The following is a 20,714-nucleotide window of genomic DNA, read 5'->3' as shown; positions in this document are numbered from 1 at the left end:
CCGAGTATGGGCGCCTTTTCTCCCATGCCTGTGCTAACGATGGCTGTAGACTGGCCTGGGAGTGTGAGGATGACTGGGAAAGTGGTGCTGTGGGTGGAATTACACTGTGTCTCTGTACAACAGTGCCAGAGATTCTTCCATGGCGATCCTGTGAGGAAGCCGAACCAGCTGTGTGTGAGCTGGAGGAAGAGGCTACAACACGAGCTGAAGAGGTGGTAGGTGGCGCTGTAGGTTGGCCTAGGTCTTCAGTGTGTTTGTGTAACTCCACCACGTGCTTGGTCCGCACATGTTTCCACATATTTGTGGTATTGAGGTTGCTGACACTTTTCCCTCTTTTCACCTTCTGATTACACAGCTTGCATTTGACAAAGCAAATGTCATCTGCAACTGTGTCAAAAAAGGACCAGGCACTGCAAGTCTTGGGAGCGCCCGCTTTGGATTTTGGAAGAGCCATGCTCCTAATGGGTGCCGAAGTGGAGGCTACAGGCAACCAAGTCTGCCCCCTCCCTCTCCCTCCTTTTTGGGCCGTTCGGGGAATCTCTTCCTCAGAGCTGCTCCCACCACCTTCCTGTCCCTCACGCCATGATGGGTCAAGGACCTCATCATCTACACCACCCTCTTCAAACAACTGCTTCTCCTGGGTAGTCTCGACAGCACAGTACGCACCAGAAAGTGGCACCTGAGTCTCATCATCAGATGCGTACTGAGGTGTGCTGCTGACCATAGGCACTGGCCCACCCGCCTCTTCAGATTCAGAGAGACAAAACGGTTGCGCATCACTGCATACTACCTCTTCTTCAAATTCTCGAATTCTGCTTGGCTGGCCCCCTCTTTCCAAGCCAAGAGATTCAGAGAACAGAAGTAGAGATGGCTCCTGTCCAGGGCTCTCTGACTGCCTGGGCAATTTGGCAGGTGGTGAAGAGACAGATGGGTGCTCTTCAGTGCTCAGGACCTGAGAGGATCTGGAACTAATTGAAGTCGATGCGTTAGCTGCCATCCATCCGACAACGGCTTCAATTTGGTCCTCGCGCAGCAGTGGGGTACGGCTAGCTCCTACAAAGCTGCGCATAAAGGACTGTTCCCTGGTAAAACTGGGGGATGCTGAGTCACTGGTGCCCGCAGCAGGCACAGAATCCCCACGTCCTCTCCCTGCAGGCACAGAATCCTCACGTCCTCTCCCTGCAGAAACTCCACGCCCACGACCACGACCACATGCCTTACTCCCTGCCTTCTTCATCTTGGTAGACTGATAAAGATAGGCAGAAAAGTACTAAGGGCTTAGTGTGCTTATTCCTGAACAGCTGCTAACAGGTATAAGAAACACTAATTTTATAAAGTGTGGACTAGACTTTAATATGAGCTAATGTGGCCTACACAACTGTAAAGTGGAGTGTTTGGTGAACTTTATTTAGGTTTTTTTTGTCACAAAAAGACACTGGATGTGCCTAAAGATGTAATAACGATAGTATCACAAACTTTTTGTAGCTATTACAATGTAGGAAGGTAACCTACAATGCAATAGATGAGGCTGCAAAAAATAGGCTAATACTAATCTGGCTGGGGCTGCAGGGCCCAATGCTGCAGAAAGGCTCCTCTATCTACTCCTATATAGTGTGTTTGGAATCAATTTAGCTGAATATGGATGGAACCACCACACTAATAGGAGATATCAGGAAAAATTATGAATTGGCAATAAAGGACAATGTATGAGGCAGTGACACACACTGAGTGCACTACAACCAGACGGGGTTGAAGCACACACTACAGGGTGAGCTGCACTCACACACCAGACCTTGCAGACAGCGGTGAACAGTACAGATGCAGAGCACTGTGCACTAGTGCTGCAAGACGGAAAAAAAATTCTCTATCTACTCCTATATAGTGTGTTTGGAACCAATTTAGCTGAATACAGATGGAACCACCACACTAATAGGAGATATCAGGAAAAATTATGAATTGGCAATAAAGGACAATGTATGAGGCAGTGACACACACTGAGTGCACTACAACCAGACGGGGTTGAAGCACACACTACAGGGTGAGCTGCACTCACACACCAGACCTTGCAGACAGCGGTGAACAGTACAGATGCAGAGCACTGTGCACTAGTGCTGCAAGACGGAAAAAAATTTCTCTATCTACTCCTATATAGTGTGTTTGGAACCAATTTAGCTGAATACAGATGGAACCACCACACTAATAGGAGATATCAGGAAAAATTATGAATTGGCAAAAAAGGACAATGTATGAGGCAGTGACACACACTGAGTGCACTACAACCAGACTTGGCTGAAGCACACACTACAGGGTGAGCTGCACTCACACACACAGACCTTGCAGATAGCGGTGAACAGCACAGGGAACTGTGCACTAGCACTGCAAGGCACAGTGATTTAGAAAGTAGCTTGGGTAAAGCAGTATAGAGCAAATAGGTAGCTAAAACTGTCCCTCAGAACAACAGCGTCCTATCCCTAACTGAATTCACAGCAGAGTGAGCTCAAAATGGCGGCGGTGGCTTTTATAGTGCATCATGACATCATTTCAGCAGCCAATCACAGCCATGCCATTAGTTAAGATGCCTACATGCCTAACAGGATGTGCCCACACTTCTTAGGATCCTCATTGGCTGAATAAAATGAAAATGTCTCATTGCATTATGGGAACTTCCGATTCCGGTATACGATATTGCAATAGTATCGGAATTAAGTATCGGAATTCCGATACCGCGAATATCGGCCGATACCCGATATTTCAGTATCGGAATGCTCAACACTAGTAATGACTGCTAAATCAGTGGAAGATGATACCTAAGACCCCCCAAAAAATCGCCAAAATGTTACCCATTCACCATCCTTGGAATGAAGCGGTTGTGCTTTCTCACTCCATTCAGTCTCTATGGATCTGAAGGACGCAAGAGCAGGATACAACCTGTTACCATTGGTGTAACCAGTGCAGCCGTACAAGGGCCCAAGAGGTAAAGTGAGGTCATTTCTACCTCCAAAACAGGTGAAATTGTGCATTATGATGAGATATTAAACTGCAAAGGGCCCATATATTGTTTCTGCACAGGGACCCTCTCCTGTCTGGGTCCACACCTGAGTAAGCGAGTACTACCCTGATGTTTGAGAATCCCTAGGGAATGCTGGGATAGTCATACGAGATGTCATCAGTATGAGTTCCATTTAAATGGAAGGACAGAAATGCACTAAAAAATGTGCACACCTAAATAATATAAACTTATATATTTATTAGACAAAATTCATAAGTGACAAGATAAAGCCAACAAATAGCATCAAGAGAAGAAAAAATCAATGCACAGGACAGATATGCACACCAAATTGCAAGTGAATGGTATCAAAAAATAATAGCTTTATTAATGCACACCAACAAACTAAAAACAATTAAAAACAACGACCAAAAACCATAATGTAGACCATATCCAAGGAATCACCCTTGTTAATAATAAAATACATAAGTCAGAGACTAATGTGCCCCCACAGTGTCATACAAGGTATATATAACCATGAGCAGTAGACAACCATAGTATCAAAATGTAACCACAATATTAAGGAGATTCTTGCTATATAAGTAGCTGTTGAGGGTAGTACATATACCCAAGCCCAGGCGTCCCTGGGAGAGGGTAAGCAAGTACCAGTGATATCTTAACCAAAACGCATAGTCTCATATGAGAATGTAATAACATGTAGCAGTAAGAGTAAAAAGACAGGCTAAGAGATGAACTATGATGCAAGACCTAGTATGTCCAGATCACTGTTGCTCAAATAAGCCCCTGTCAGGTACAAGTAAGGACCGACAAGGTAAAAAACCCTGTGGGGAAGAGAGTATTAGACAGGTGGGTCTACATGGGGCCCACGCGTATCGCCATCCTAGCGGCTTCGTCAGGGCAGGTCATTTGACCATCAGCTATATATAGTGCAAAGGTATATGGTACATAGGGTGAGCTGATAAGATAACACAGGTACAAAAATTATAACCATAGTAGCGTAGGATGTATATTAATATCTATATCCATCAATGCAGAAACATATAATAAATAAATGCAACATATATACACGGAGACAGCTCAGACATGACATGTACACAGTAATATAGCCATATATATTTGGACTATAATAATATCTCTATCACCATAGCTCTATGGTCAGTATGATGATAATATATCTAGGTCACACAAGCTTGAGAGTAGTGAGCCCGACATCTATTGAAATGATTACCATAAAGTGTCCCAGAATAAAGTACAATACCATCAATAGCATAGTCATGCATATAGCGCCTATAACCCATAGTCACCCATGGACAGAACCCACAAGGTCTGCTACCACAGCACCCCACATGTATTGCTGTTTATCACAGCCTCATCAGGGAAAGTGTGAATTCCATTGTCAATGCACAGTGACAGTGCGCTCCTTTGCTGGCTCTGTGAAGTGACGAGCCAAGAAGAGAGCGCTCTCATGCCAGCTCTTCACTTATTATTCACTCATTAGAGCTAGCGAGAGAGCACACTGTCACTGTGCATTGAAAAGAATATTGCACAGTGACAGGGGAGCTCATGCTGAGCATATGTTGGAATTGACAAGCGATGCCAGCTCAGTAGAGCAAGGACTAGCCCAGCTCCTGAAACGAACACATCGTTTGAGGGTGAGGACAGAGGCTTTGACCGCAGCCTCTGCCCCCTGATGACGCTTTGTTTGAGTATCCCAGTATGCAGTGGGGTTTCTCAAACGAAGTGTCATCACACAGGATGTTAATAAAAAAATAAATAAATAAAGCAGTTAGGTAGCGTAGAGAGGAAATGGTGGGGATTTTTTTAATTGAAGTCTATTAGAGAAGAGATTAGATTATTAGAATAAATAGGCATTTAGGATTAAAATCAATATTAAGTTTCTGACCGCTCCTTTAACAAAGACTACTTTGCCGACAGCCCAACAGCTGAGTGTGTACTATACCATGCAAAGTTATCTCTATTGTAAGACTCATAATATTTTATATTCTTTTTTCCTAGTTTTTATTTTTATCTATGTTAATAATACCCATTTTTAATATGTTGGGGTTTACAGAACACAATGCCCCTTTCAGCTGCAATATTTAAGAGTGAAGAGAAAAATCCTGTGCCACAATGCCCACCTCGCTTGGATGTACAGACTATCACACCTGTTCTCTGGAGTCGTATGCCAACTATTTTCCTCAAAGTGGAAACAGAACGTGTGAGCGAGCGTCATGGCTGGGTGGTGCAGTGTTTGGAACCATTGCAGATGATGGCACTGCATATACCTGAGGAGAACAGGTAATTAATAATATCAATACCACTTTGTAAAATACCAAGCTAAGAAATGCTGTTTCTGGAAATGTAAAACAGAGCAGGGCGCTATAAAAAGGGAACACCAAAGAAATTTCCTATACATAATAGAAAGCATCTCTGAAGGGGATATTTAGAACAGGAGATATACCCAAAATAATATATCAATTATAGGACTTTATTATACATGATGGTACAAAAATCTATAATGGTTGTAAAAATTATAATTCATGCCGCATGTGTCTATATATGATTGTTACATCCAGATGTAACTATCTTCTTGTATATCATTTATTTTAATTTAGACAACATCATGATCTTTATCCTTAATACACTGTGATTAGATCATTATATAGCTCTCTTATACTATATTATGGTATTTTACACTTTATTTTTTGTGGTTTATTTATTTACTTATATTAGCTACTTTACTGGTAACTATTTTTAATGTTTTGCATGATTGTATAATTCTTCTCTATATACAGGTATATTTTTGATTTAACACCCCTGTTATACATAGACATACGCTTAAAGCGTCGGCTCATATGTAATATAGTTCACATTTATTATAGTTTCTTTACAATATTAATAACTACATAAAGCTGATCACATCATTTTTTTTTACATACGGTACTTTCTTCCCCTTTCCTTACTTCCTCACTTAAACTTTGCATTTTCATTTCCCCCCCTCACATTTTCCTTATTACTTTTTACATCTCTCCACATACCTCTTTATCTTATATTTTCCCTTTTTATTATTTTATGGCTAACAAGAATTCTCAGCATTTACACGCACTAATACCCATTTTTTGCTCAGATGCAAATTACGTGTGTCTCCTCCAGGATATTGGAATGCCCATCTTGGTTTCTGGTGTTCCCTCCAATGCGTGTGACCAGAAGTAGTATCACATAGTGGCGTCACTTCCGGTCACATGCATCTCAGGAATGCCAGAGACCCAGGCGTCGCCGTCTCCCAGAGGGACATCATGCTGAATGTGCACCATATGTGACCCAAGCGAAGCAAACTATATAATCCCGGACTTAGATCTATTATGTACCTCCTGACGAAGTTGGGTGCAACAATGAAACGCTTCAAGGTTCTAGCCACTACAGGGGAGATATTGGTATCCACTATATTACTATGACTGCAGGTGTTATACTCTGAATTTCTCTCACCTACTGTTTTAATACTGCATATAGGAATTTTTGTGATCAGCAATTATGTTGCATCCTTATGGAGATGCTGCCATTTATTAAATTAAAGTGGTATTCCCATCTCCAAGTTCTTATCCCAATATGTAGTAGGTGTAATAATATTATTAGCAAATACCTCCAATTAAAAATGTAGTATAGTTCTGATTTGCTTTGTCTCTTTCCTCATATGCAGGCATTGCAGGGCCTTAGGTATCCATAGTTACGACCACTAGCAACTAGCTAACTCACTATATCAGTGGTCGTAACCATGGATACCTAAGGTTCTGCAACCCCTGCACATGAGGAAAGAGACCTAGTGAATCAGAAAAACTATCCTACATTTCTAAGTGGAGGTATTTGCTAGTATTATTATTACACCTACTATATATTGGAATAGGATCTAGGAGATGGGAATACCCTTTTTAATATTAGTGTAACAGCAGGTATTTTACTTCTGCAATATCTTCTACCTACCATTATAGCTCTGCATAAATGAATTACAGTGAGCAGTATCTTTATTAATCTCTTGTCATATTTTATTAATTAATATCTATTTCTCAGAATTACCATATTTTATGACTTTACTTATTTATTTTAGTGATATTAATAAGCACTAGCAATTTCTATATGTTATTTAGATTACCATAATAATTATTTGACTATACTCCCCACTCCCTTTGAGTGTCTGTCTTGTTTATTGTTTTTATTTCTACATATATTGTAATTAATCCCACTCCCCTTTTTTCACCTTATTTTTTGTTTTTTAATTTTTACAACCATTATCAATTTTTGTACCATCTTATATAATAAAGTACTATAATTGATATAATATTTTGGCTATACCTCCTGTTTTTCATCTGTTTGGTGCTATAAAAAGGAGTCCATCAGCTCAAACTGACAGTATAAACTAACCACATAGCCTTTGTAGCATAGCTGGGAAGGACAGGGTTAAATCCCAGCTCTGTAGGGTCTTGATTAGATGCCCCTGTAGGGTTAGAAGCAGGATGTAGCTTCATGGAGTAGCAATCTCCCAAGGGGGTGTCAATCTGCTAGATGTTGAGCAGAGTTGAGTGTGCTTCTGTTAACTGGTCAGTCAAAATGTGAGCTGTAGCTGAGAGAGAGAGAGAGACATGCTGAGGTCTCTTTCTGAATGGAGACTGCTCTAACCAGTCTGTTAGAGCTGCTGAGATCCGCTTGGAAGATGCAACCTGTTCAGTGTGAACTGTGGCCGGAGTTGATCTGTTTGGCGCTGGAAGCTGCTGGAGCTTGGGCTGAATGGGGATACCGAGACTGGTGGTATCGTGCCTCTTCTGTTTATGAAGTCTGCTCCGGGAGAAAGGACTGTAATCTGTTTGGGTGAGCCCGCACTGACATAGAGAACCAGAAGTATCCGTGGTTGCTATGGACAATAGATGTTTTGTTTGACTGAGCTGGAGCTAGCTCAGCCATGTATGAGTAGCCGGGGTCTGTTCTGTTTACTTAATGCCTGGACAAGTCTAGCGATTTATGTTTGAGTTTGTTTTGATGTTGTGCAACCTGTAAAAAGCAATAAAAACTGCACGTGGTTGGACCACAACTGCATAACCTATGTGAACGCTACCTAAAGCATAATGCCTACCACAGAGAGCGAAACCCTACACCTTGTAGCAGATACAGCCCCTATAAAAATCAAATTAGTGTACTTATCATTGCCTTTAAAATTTAATCAAGTATGCTAATTTGAGTACTTGGTGTACCCTTGGTGTGGTTCGATGCACAGTACCCATTGGTTTTGCATGCTCTCGCCTCCTTCACTGTCTTGCCTGAAGTAAAAATTATTTGCAGTGAATTCTCGGTCAATTCAGCACTGTCTGTCACCATAGAGGGAGACGGCGAATTAGTGGGCAGAACAGTGCGCTGAGCTGCTTAGGCATACCAAGGGTGCACAAATCCCCGTAAGTAGCATATTTGAATAAAACATCTGCAGTGATTTAAGCACTAGAGCTTTTTATAGGGCATACACCCCTACATGGCTATGGGGTCAGTATATACTGTCAGTTTGGCTTGACTGACTTGCATTAAAATTTTGAACAGATTATGTTTTTTCACTCCATTTTTTTATACCCATTCTCACTTCTTTTTCATTTTATGTGTAGAACACATGTTATTTTTTAATCAAACTATTAATACACACTGGTAACATGATCAATTTCAATATTTGTCTTCTACTAGACTTTTGGATCATAGGCTTTATTCCATATAATGTTTTCAGGACTATGGAGAGCTACCCAATTCAAAGCCAGGCTATAGTTTAACAACTCCAGTGTAGATACACATTGAAATTTTATTTTTTTAATAGAATTACTGTAAAAAAACCCTTTTTTTCAGAGACTAAAAAAACATTCCATGCAGCTTAACATTTTTCAGTAAAATATTGATTGCTAGATTAATTTTAACTCCTAATGACTTTTTACTATTATCTAACTATTTTTAAGTGCTGATATATAGTAGCTGTCATTGCTACCTCTTATGGTAGGCAATTTCATAGTCTGACTACATTATATTGATGTCTAAATCTACCTTCCACCACATGTAAAGATTGTCCTCATGTCCTTTATAAGGTCCTTGGAAACTATAAATCATTGGCCAGTTCTTTTTATTGTCTGCACATACAGTACAGACCAAAAGTTTGGACACACCTTGCCAAGAGTGTGCAAAGCAGTCATCAAAGCAAAAGGTGGCTACTTTGAAGAACCTAGAATATAATACATATTTTCGGTTGTTTCACATTTTTTTGTTAAGTATATAATTCCACATGTGTTAATTCATAGTTTTGATGCCTTCAATGTGAATGTGCAATTTTCAAAATCATGAAAATACAGAAAAATCTTTAAATGAGAAGGTGTGTCCAAACTTTTGGTCTATACTGTGTGTGTATGTATGTGTGTATATATATATATATATATATATATATATATATATATCTTTAGATAGATAGATATCCATAGTCCATAGCTTTGTGGGATTAGCCACACAGGTTGTAGTCCCAACTTTAAGCTCGTCTCTGAGCTGTGGTCTTCCAGTCTGGAGTCTTTGCTACTCGAAACTCAACAAAAGAGAAAAAAACAGGACTGAACATTTAAACGTTGCTCAGCCACACCCTGAGGTGGAGGTATGGGGAATGACATCCCTCCCATCTCTATGTCATTCCCATAAAACCACGCCCTTTAAAAGAGTTAACCCCCCAGCATAAAACATGCTGGCAGAAAGTTTATTGGTTCTAGTTCACACAGGCTAGCAACCTGCGTGACACACACCTCCCCTCATATACCATACCAGTGACTCTGTCACTATATATATATATATATACATATATATATATATATATATATATATATATATATATATATATATATATATATATGTCTTCCATTCTGGTATATGTATACGTCCTTCATCCTGGTATTTATGTCCCTCATCCTGGCCCCATCCGTGTATATATACAGTTAGGTCCATATATATTTGGACAGAGACAACATTTTTCTAATTTTGGTTCTAGACATTACCACAATGAATTTTAAACAAAACAATTCAGATGCAGTTGAAGTTCAGACTTTCAGCTTTCATTTGAGGGTATCCACATTAAAATTGGATGAAGGGTTTAGGAGTTTCAGCTCCTTAACATGTGCCTCCCTGTTTTTAAAGGGACCAAAAGTAATTGGACAATTGACTCCAAGGCTATTTCATGGACAGGTGTGGGCAATCCCTTCGTTATGTCATTCTCAATTAAGCAGATACAAGGCCTGGAGTTGTTTTGTGGTGTGGTGCTTGCATTTGGAAGGTTTTGCTGTGAAGTAAACATGCTGTCAAAGGTGTTCTCCATGCAGGTGAAACAAGCCATCCTTAAGCTGCAAAAACAGAAAAAAAAACATCTGAGAAATTGCTACAATATTAGAAGTGGCAAAATCTACAGTTTGGTATGTGGCGCCCCTGAGGGTTCGACCGCCACAGGAATGCTGCACTTCTTTAATGGAGTGTGGTGTTCCTCCTCTGAGGTAAGGCCGGTTTGATGGTAGTGACCTAGCCTTTTGCATCCAACACCACATTTCCACCAGAGGGAGCTAGTATGCACTAGGTGATGCTCCCCTGGTTACAGGGAGACTGAGGAACACAAAGTGGTAGGAACCAGTTAGTGGGTGTGGGTGGAGGAACAGTTAGTCAGTGACACTTCAAATTTCATATTTAATAGAATGCCATCTTTGATCTTGGTTCTTTTTGGTCCTTCTGGTTCGTCTTCTGGTTCTACGCTAGCCTTTGCTAGTCTGTCGGCTGTCACTGTGCTGTCACAATACTGTGTGTAAAGTGACTTCCCTCCGGGAGCGCAGATCCTGTGTGGGCCTGCACCGGCATGGGTCACAGCCCTCGTACCCTGATCTTGGGACGAGAGGGAGGTGGCAGACGTAGGAATGTCTCAACCCAGCCGATGACCAGGATCAAGAAGGCCCGGGAGCTTTAGAGTGTGGCTCCCTAGCAAATGGGTCCCGGGGAGGATGCAGACGGAGCGGAGCACGCCACCTGTCCTCGCCTACCTGATCTATTCAGGCGGATTCCGGCTGCAAGAGGGGTACCGGCCCCCGACACCCGACCTCGTACTCTACGTCCAGGACGGGAAAGCCCGGTTAGGCCCTGAGGATCCCACTGGGCGTCGGATGGAGAGGAATTGCCACCCGACCCCCTACACCTGAGAGGAGCTCAGACGGAGACCCGGCCTATCTACACACGCACAGACGGGAAAGGGTGAAGTCTGTAGTGCAGGAACACTCTGATGTAGGGTCGCTACCGAACACTGGACTTCCTCGGAGGTAGTCGGACCCCCGTCCCTGGTGGCCGCAGGACTCCGCGAGGAGCAAGGAGTCTCCTTCCCGCTAACGTCTCTGAGTGAGTAAAGCCTTGGAAGTTCACCCCTATGGCCTCCGGACTGTTCATTACGCGCCATACCACACGACGCGGTGCCCGTACTCCCCGCGCTACTGCTACCCCCCTTCATCCTGTTTGCCTGCCCTGAGGCCCTGCTCTACCTGTGGGGAGCAGTAATAACTTTAGCCGCCATGACACCGGGCCTCAGCGGACTGCTAGCGGCGCTGGTGGCCCTTCACCAGACACCACAGGTGGCGTAGTCGTTAATCAGCCACTCAACCCGGAATAGCCCACACCATCTCTTTCTAATGTGACTGCCCTGAGCACGGGTCGGGCCCGGGCCACGGCTGCATCCCATCTCTTCAACGCAGGGCCTGACACCGAGTCCCCCAACACCCAGGGTAAAACACGGGCTTTCAGAGTAGAGGCGTCACAGGTACATCCTGAGAAAGAAAGAAAGCACTGGTGAATTCATCAATGCAAAAAGACCTGGGCACCCACGGAAGACAACAGTGGTGGATGATCGCAGAATAATCTCCATGGTGAAGAGAAACCCCTTCACAACAGCCAACCAAGTGAACAACACTCTCCAGGAGGTAGGCGTATCAATATCCAAATCTACCATAAAGAGAAGACTGCATGAAAGTAAATACAGAGGGTTCACTGCACGGTGCAAGCCACTCATAAGCATCAAGAATAAAAAGGCTAGACTGGACTTTGCTAAAAAACATCTAAAAAAGCCAGCACAGTTCTGGAAGAACATTCTTTGGACAGATGAAACCAAGATCAACCTCTACCAGAATGATGGAAAGAGAAAAGTATGGGGGAGGCATGGTACAGCTCATGATCCAAAGCATACCACATCATCTGTAAAACACGGCGGAGGCAGTGTGATGGCTTGGGCATGCATGGCTGCCAGTGGCACTGGGTCACTAATGTTTATTGATGATGTGACACAGGACAGAAGCAGCCGAATGAATTCTGATGTATTCAGAGTCATACTGTGTCCTCAGATCCAGCCAAATGCAGCCAAACTGATTGGTCGTCGTTTCATACTACAGATGGACAATGACCCAAAACATAAAGCCAAAGCAACCCAGGAGTTTATTAAAGCAAAGAAGTGGAATATTCTTGAATGGCCAAGTCAGTCACCTGATCTCAACCCAATTGAGCATGCATTTCACTTGTTAAAGACTAAACTTCAGACAGAAAGGCCCGCAAACAAACAGCAACTGATAACCACCGCAGTGAAGGCCTGGCAGAGCATCAAAAAGGAGGAAACCCAGCGTCTGGTGATGTCCATGAGTTCAAGACTTCAGGCAGTCATTGCCAACAAAGGGTTTTCAACCAAGTACTAGAAATGAACATTTTATTTACAATTATTTAATCTGTCCAATTACTTTTGGTCCCTTTAAAAACAGGGTGGCACATGTTAAGGAGCTGAAACTCCTAAACCCTTCATCCAATTTTAATGTGGATACCCTCAAATGAAAGCTGAAAGTCTGAACTTCAACTGCATCTGAATTGTTTTGTTTAAAATTCATTGTGGTAATGTCTAGAACCAAAATTAGAAAAATGTTGTCTCTGTCCAAATATATATGGACCTAACTGTATATCTCCCATCCTGGTTTATGTCCCTTATCCTGGGTCCCATCCTGGTGTATTTCCCCCATTCTGACGGTGGTCTTTAATGTATACAAAAAAAAAATTAAACCATTATACTCACCAGGGGTGTACATAGAAGCCTTGGGGCCCCATAGCAGAAGTATAATGCACTCCCCATAGTCCTCCTTATAGCATAATGAACATCCCATAGTCATACATATAGTAGTATAATGCACAGTCCATAGTCAAACATATAATAGCATAATGCACAGCCCTAAGTCATACCTATAGTAGTTTAATTCACAACCCAGTCTTACATATAGTAGTGTAATGCACAGCCCTTAGTCCTACATTTAGTAGTATAATGCACAGCCCATAGTTGTACATATAGTAGTATAATGCACAGCCCAAAGTCATACATACAGTAGTATAATGCACAGCCCATAGTCATATACAGTATATAGTAGTATAGTGCACAGCCCTTAGTAATACATATAGTAGTATAATGCACAGCCCATAGTCATACATATAGTAGTATAATGCACAGCCCTTAGTCATACATATAGTAGTATAATGCACAGCCCATAGTCATATATATAGTAGTATAATTCACAGCTTATAGTCATCCATATAGTAGTATGCTCACGGGGACCGTTAACTCACTGATTAAAAAAAAAAAAACCTAGATAAATACTTACCTTCCCTCTGTTCCCCCACCGAACAGCCCCCTACTGAAGCTGGCAGCTGACTCCAGCATGCAAGCGACCGGGGATGCATGGAAGTAACGTCATGTGCTCCCGGTCACGTGCATGCCAACATCAGCTTCTGGCCTCTGATTGGCCAGCAGTGTGTATTGCGTCCCGATGGGTCTGTGCGCCGCAATACAATCCAGCTGGATGTGTGTCCGAGGAAGCACATCCAGCTGAAGTATTTGCTGGCATCGGCGAGCCCTTCACCCGCCGGGTCCTGTCGTTATGCCACCGGAACTCCCATCCCATTGAATAATCTAGTAATCATCCACCTTTGAATCTTCTGCTACTGCCCAATATCTTTTTTTACAATATGCAGTCCTGTATTGAATCTCATATTCAAGATGTTGTCTTACAAGGAATTTTTGGAGAGCAACACTTGAGTCTCTCATTACCTTTTCTTGTGGCTAAAAGGTAACCTCTAAGCTGCCCAGCCCCCTAAACCGCCCCTATGTCTGTTTTTGACCCTTTTCCTGCATTCTAACAAACCCCTTGTTGCTGCATAGTGATTGCTGCATAAATGTAGAGATAACTTTGAGCCCTGTGCTCACGTTATGTAAATCAGTGGGTGACTAGTTTGGGGATGTTGATTTTCCCGGACTAATCCTACCTCTCAAAAAAGAGATAAAACTTCGGCACTCGAATGAAGATAATTTTGAATGCTTTATTAAACAAACTTTACCCCACTGGCGGAACAGAACATAGGTCCCTAAACCAACGTTTCGATCGTTTATCGGTCTTTATCAAGACATTCTCTAAACAGAAAAAATAATCAGTATACAGAAAATATAATTGTTAATGTACATAAAGGATAAGTAAAAACTAAATAATAAAATCAAGTAGAATTGCCTCGGGATAAGGAAATTATGGCTACAATCGTAGTATATAGCAATTGGCAGTTTCCTTAAAGGTGGATATGGCAAACCGAGGTAGGGTATCAGCGTGCATATAATATAACAGGATATATAAAGGTCCATCTGGGCTGTGTTATCCAATCAAAGAGATTATTATATTACCTAATATTGCAATATGGAATCCTGAGGTACTCAGAGTGAAAATCCAGAAGGTCAAGGAGGGAGCATTACAATGTCCTAGTATAAGACACATTCAGATTTATGTACCATCAAAAAGAAAAACATAATAGTGTGCATAAGAACCGGTATTGCGAACAAAATCCGATGTTATAGAAAAATAGGGAAGATAAAGAAAATGCATAATACAAAGTGGGGAGTCCATAGGCCTGTAAGGCCGTATAACCAGTACCTGAGTGTGTGGGGTGATTGCAGGATGGCCGTAATATACTTATATACTAAGCGGTGCAAGTCTTCATTTGTGGCTTCGATGGGTGCGCCGCGCGTGCGCGTCTAGTTAATGTGCACAGGACCTGCAGGTCGTGTGTGCCGGGCCTTCCGGTCATGTGCCCTAGTACTTCCGGCCTGTGGAACGCATGCAGTCCAAGTGATGCCGCTCAGTGGAAGATGGTGTCCCGCATACTGGAGTTTCTGGTCCGGTGGAATGCAAGTAGCCCCCAGACTGTTTAACTTGGGTTCCACAGGAAATTTATTCAGATAAGGTTGTCCGCAGGAAATTTATGCAGATTAGGTTGTCTCTCCCCACACGTAACGTATTTGATTATTATAGGTGGTGCTCCCAATAGGTGGTGCTAAAGAACTCTAGGGAAAAAGATATGCCGGTGTGCACACTTTATATTATTGAGTGACCTAAAATGAAGAGAGAGAAAAAATAAGACGTGTACTCTTAACAACAATTGTACCAATAATTCGGGTATATAGACAATAACAAAACACAATAAGACCCAATAAAAGAAGATCCCTAATTCTTAATTTAGAATTGCACCTAATGCTGTATCTCATTTTCCCTATTAAGGCCCTTTGGATGCAGGGTCTGGAGCATGTGTATCCAAAAGGACTCGCGCTCTTTTAACCTTTGGATTCGATTACCCCCTCTCTGATTCAATGGTACATGGTCAATGACCTGGTACCTCAACTGGGACACTGTATGGGACATGGCGCTCAAATGGGCTGGTATTGGTAACTTAGTGCGACCACATCTTATGGTGGACTTGTGCTGTGAAATGCGATCTAGGATATGCTGGGTGGTCTCCCCAACATATCCGAGACCGCAAGGGCATTTTATGAAATACATCACATAATTTGAGTCACAAGTGAAATATTCCCTAATTTGATACCGTTTGCCAGATAACGGGTGTGTGAAAGTGTCTCCTTTTGTAATGTTAGAACATTGTAGATGCCCTATACAGGGAAAGGTGTCACGGCGTGGTGTCACTAAAGTGCGTTGAGAGGCTACCTTCCTGACTGAACCTACATCTGCTCTGACCAAATGGTCACTGATATTTTGTGGACGTTTATTGCACAATAAGGGTTTATTCTGGAACTCAGGAATTGATGGATAGGATTGTGTCAATAGTGTCCAGTGTCGCTAAATACATTGGTGAATTGCTCCACTGAAAGGATGATAGGTGTTGACAAAGGCCAATCTTTCAGTTTTATCTTAAATAGGGGGACATTGGTCATTGAATTGTAAGGTATGACTTGGATAACCCCATTGATGAAATTTTTATCCATCCCTTTATGCCTTAGGTTTTTTTTTTCATTATCAGATACTGTAGCGCTGGCGTCCCTGCCCTCTGCTAGGCAGGGACGCTGCTCCCCTCACCGCTCTGCTGTCAGCGCGCGCTCCGTCCCGGCGTCCTCTCCCCGCTCCTTCCCGGCACCTGTGCTTAGGGCGCGCGCGCGCGCGCTCCCCTCCTCTTAAAGGGGCCGCGCGCGCCGTCCTAAGGAGTCCCCGGCCAATGGCCGGAGGACTTCATCATATATAAGGCACCTCCTCCAAAATGGAGGTGCCCGAGCAATGTTGTTTGCACCTGTGTCTCACCTGTGCTTCAGCCCTCAGGTCCCGTTGCCAGTTACCTGCCAGTTACCTGCCTGATTCCTGCCAGTTACCTGCCTGATTCCTGCCTGAATACTTGTTACCTGTCTGCCAGTTTGAGGTCCGACGGTCTGCCTTACTACTCCTGTCAGTCTGTCTAAGGACCAGCCTGCCCGCTCACCTGGGAGCGCATATCAGCTACCTGCCTGCTTGCCTGAGGTCCGACGGTCTGCCTTACTACTCCGGTCAGTCTGTCTATGGACCAGCTTGCCCGCTCACCTGGGAGCGCTTCTCCGTTACCTGCCTGCTTGCCAGCCCGGAGGCTCCGTTGTCACGTGCGGTGACCACCAGCTATTCCAGAGACTCTTGCCCGCTCACCTGGGAGCGCTTCTCCGTTACCTGCCTGCCTGCCAGCCCGGAGGCTCCGCCGTCACGTGCCGTGACCACCAGCTATTCCAGAGACTCTTGCCCGCTCACCTGGGAGCGCTTCTCCGTTACCTGCCTGCCTGCCAGCCCGGAGGCTCCGCCGTCACGTGCCGTGACCACCTGCTATTCCAGAGACTCTCGCTTGCTCACCTGGGAGCACCAATCTACCATCTGCCTGCTAGCCTACCCGGAGGCTCTGCCATCACAGGTCGTACCTACCCCTTACCCAGAGACTGCCCTGATCACTTGCCGTATCTCCCTGTCCGTTCACCCAGAGACTGCCCTGATCACTTGCCGTATCTCCCTGTCCGTTCATCCAGAGACTGCCACCCGCTCCCTTACAAGGGCCGCCCCCTTGTATAGTAGCTCAGAGGTTCCGCCTCCCGGACCCGTTACAGTTTGCTCGGGCCATGGAACCCGGTGGCACCCAAGCTCCCTCGCTCTCGGACCTCTGTCTTGAACTGTCCCGTCAGAAGTCCCAACAGGAGGCCATCCTGGGTCATCTGCGGAATGTTAATACTCGCCTGAACACCCTGTCTGATCCTGCAACTACGGCCAGTACCATGGTATCCTTTTCCGGACCCCGGCTCTCTGCACCTCCTCGCTTCGGAGGCGACTCCGTCCTGGCTCGGGGCTTCATAAATCAGTGCACCCTGCATTTTGAACTATTGTCCCACCAGTTTAACTCCGACCGAGCCAAAATTGCCTTTATCATGTCCCATCTCACCGGGGAGGCCCTGGCCTGGCTAAATCCTCTATGGGAGAGAGGAGACCCCCTAGTGTCCGACTTGCCTGCCTTTCTCATGGCTTTCCGGAAAGCCTTCGACGAACCCGGACGGAGGACCTCATCCGCATCTTCTCTGCTTCGCCTCCGTCAGGGAAGCCTCACCGTGGGCCAATATGCCATACGGTTCCGTACCCTTGCCTCGGAGCTGGCCTGGGATAACGAAGCCCTGGTATCCGTCTTCTGGGAGGGTCTGTCCGGCCGTATTAAAGATGAACTTGCTGGTCGGGACATTCCTACCACTCTCGATGATCTAATAACCCTTGCCACCCGGATTGACCTACGGTTCCAGGAGTGTGCCAAAGAGGTCACCCGTGAGGGAAGGATTCCACGTTTAGCTCCTACTTTCCAGGAACCCGTCATTCCTTCCGTTTCTCCCCAGGTACACTCTCCTGAGCCTATGCAGGTCGACCAGACCAAGATGGTCAAATCCCGTCAGGATTTCCGCCGTGCCGAGGGGAGCTGCTTCTACTGTGGCAGTAAGGAGCATCTGATCCGTGCCTGCCCGGAGAGGTCAGGAGAACGCCTGTATCTAGGTTCACTCAGAGGGGTCGATCTAGACAAAAATAAATCCTCTCCATCCCTGCTGTTGTCAGTCTCAATCATCTGCGGGGAGAATCGTTATTCCGAACTAGCCCAACTTGACTCTGGAGCAGCCGGAAATCTTATTTCACAGTCTCTGGTGGAGAAATTCCGCATCCCCACCAAACCTCTGGCTGTACCCTTGTCTGTTGTTGCCGTGGATGGGGGCCTCTTACCTCGCCCCATCCAATTCATCACCGAATCCATTACTCTGCAGGTGGGAATGCTGCATTCAGAGAGTATCTCCTTTCACGTTCTGCCTGGTCTCCCTCACGCCCTCTTGCTAGGTCTGCCTTGGCTCCAGAGACATGCACCCGTGCTTGACTGGCAAACCGGAGAAGTCCTTCACTGGGGACAGGCCTGTCATAAAACCTGCCTGGTTCCCGTCCATTCCGTCCGTCCCTCTCCTATCCCAGCTAATCTACCTGGACTTCCGATTCCTTATTGGTCTAGTGCTGATGTCTTTGTTAAGGAGGAGGCAGAGACATCACCACCTCATAGACCATGTGACTGCCCCATCGATCCCGCCAGAGTAATGCAGGTGGCTCCCGTGAGTCTAAATTGTCTCCCTCCTGGTAAGACGTTCGTATTGGTACCTGATCGGGAGAGAATCCTACACTGGGGTCATTCGTCTAAACTAGCTGACCACGCCGGTCGGAAAAAGACCCTCCAGCTCATTACCCGACACTACTGGTGGCCTAACCTGCACAAGGATGTTATGGACTTTGTTTCTGCCTGTGTGTCCTGCGCCCGCAACAAAGTTCCGAGACACCTGTCGGCCGGCCGCCTTCTTCCTCTGCCAGTACCTGCTGCCCCCTGGCAGCATTTAGCGATGGACCCTCCTCAATTCCGTCCTGGGGATAAAGTCTGGCTCTCGTCCAAATATGTCCGACTCAAGATCCCTTCCTATAAGTTAGGGTCTCGGTTCATCGGCCCACTGGTGGTCATCGGTCAGATCAACCCGGTAGCCTATAAATTGAAACTCCCGGCCAACTTACGGATCCCTAACTCCTTCCATGTATCTCTCCTCAAACCTGTGGTACTTAACTCTTTTTCTAAGTCTATAGGTACGCCTTCTGCTCTGGTTTCTGCTGAGGACAAGTTTGAGGTAGAGAACATTCTTGCCAGCAAAAGGGTAAGAGGAAAGACCTTTTTCTTGGTAGATTGGAGGGGGTTTGGTCCTGAGGAGAGAACGTGGGAGCCCCGGGAGAATATCCATGCCCCTCTCATCCTAGCTAAATTTCTGTCTGGCCTAAAAAAGGGGGGGCCTAAAGGGGGGGGTACTGTAGCGCTGGCGTCCCTGCCCTCTGCTAGGCAGGGACGCTGCTCCCCTCACCGCTCTGCTGTCAGCGCGCGCTCCGTCCCGGCGTCCTCTCCCCGCTCCTTCCCGGCACCTGTGCTTAGGGCGCGCGCGCGCGCGCTCCCCTCCTCTTAAAGGGGCCGCGCGCGCCGTCCTAAGGAGTCCCCGGCCAATGGCCGGAGGACTTCATCATATATAAGGCACCTCCTCCAAAATGGAGGTGCCCGAGCAATGTTGTTTGCACCTGTGTCTCACCTGTGCTTCAGCCCTCAGGTCCCGTTGCCAGTTACCTGCCAGTTACCTGCCTGATTCCTGCCAGTTACCTGCCTGATTCCTGCCTGAATACTTGTTACCTGTCTGCCAGTTTGAGGTCCGACGGTCTGCCTTACTACTCCTGTCAGTCTGTCTAAGGACCAGCCTGCCCGCTCACCTGGGAGCGCATATCAGCTACCTGCCTGCTTGCCTGAGGTCCGACGGTCTGCCTTACTACTCCGGTCAGTCTGTCTATGGACCAGCTTGCCCGCTCACCTGGGAGCGCTTCTCCGTTACCTGCCTGCTTGCCAGCCCGGAGGCTCCGTTGTCACGTGCGGTGACCACCAGCTATTCCAGAGACTCTTGCCCGCTCACCTGGGAGCGCTTCTCCGTTACCTGCCTGCCTGCCAGCCCGGAGGCTCCGCCGTCACGTGCCGTGACCACCAGCTATTCCAGAGACTCTTGCCCGCTCACCTGGGAGCGCTTCTCCGTTACCTGCCTGCCTGCCAGCCCGGAGGCTCCGCCGTCACGTGCCGTGACCACCTGCTATTCCAGAGACTCTCGCTTGCTCACCTGGGAGCACCAATCTACCATCTGCCTGCTAGCCTACCCGGAGGCTCTGCCATCACAGGTCGTACCTACCCCTTACCCAGAGACTGCCCTGATCACTTGCCGTATCTCCCTGTCCGTTCACCCAGA

At 45.5% G+C, this 20,714-nt stretch overlaps 1 protein-coding gene across 10 annotated transcripts in view; it reads left to right on the top strand.

Annotated features, from left to right (window-relative positions):
* The window catches only part of RYR3 (ryanodine receptor 3), a 786,940-nt gene that overhangs the window by 420,342 nt on the left and 345,884 nt on the right, over positions 1-20,714 (top strand). For all 10 annotated transcript variants that reach the window (XM_073638993.1, XM_073639000.1, XM_073639001.1 and 7 more), the window contains one exon: positions 5,079-5,305. In XM_073638993.1, the coding sequence (XP_073495094.1) occupies positions 5,079-5,305 (227 nt within the window). The remainder of the gene's footprint in view (positions 1-5,078; positions 5,306-20,714) is intronic.

This window comes from Phyllobates terribilis, unplaced genomic scaffold, assembly GCF_046119375.1.
Source record: "Phyllobates terribilis strain yellow unplaced genomic scaffold, ASM4611937v1 Scaffold_7__3_contigs__length_470593459, whole genome shotgun sequence".
NCBI lineage: Eukaryota > Metazoa > Chordata > Amphibia > Anura > Dendrobatidae > Phyllobates > Phyllobates terribilis.
The sequence above is the reverse complement of the archived record's forward strand: the minus strand, read 5'-3'. Positions and strand labels throughout refer to the sequence as shown.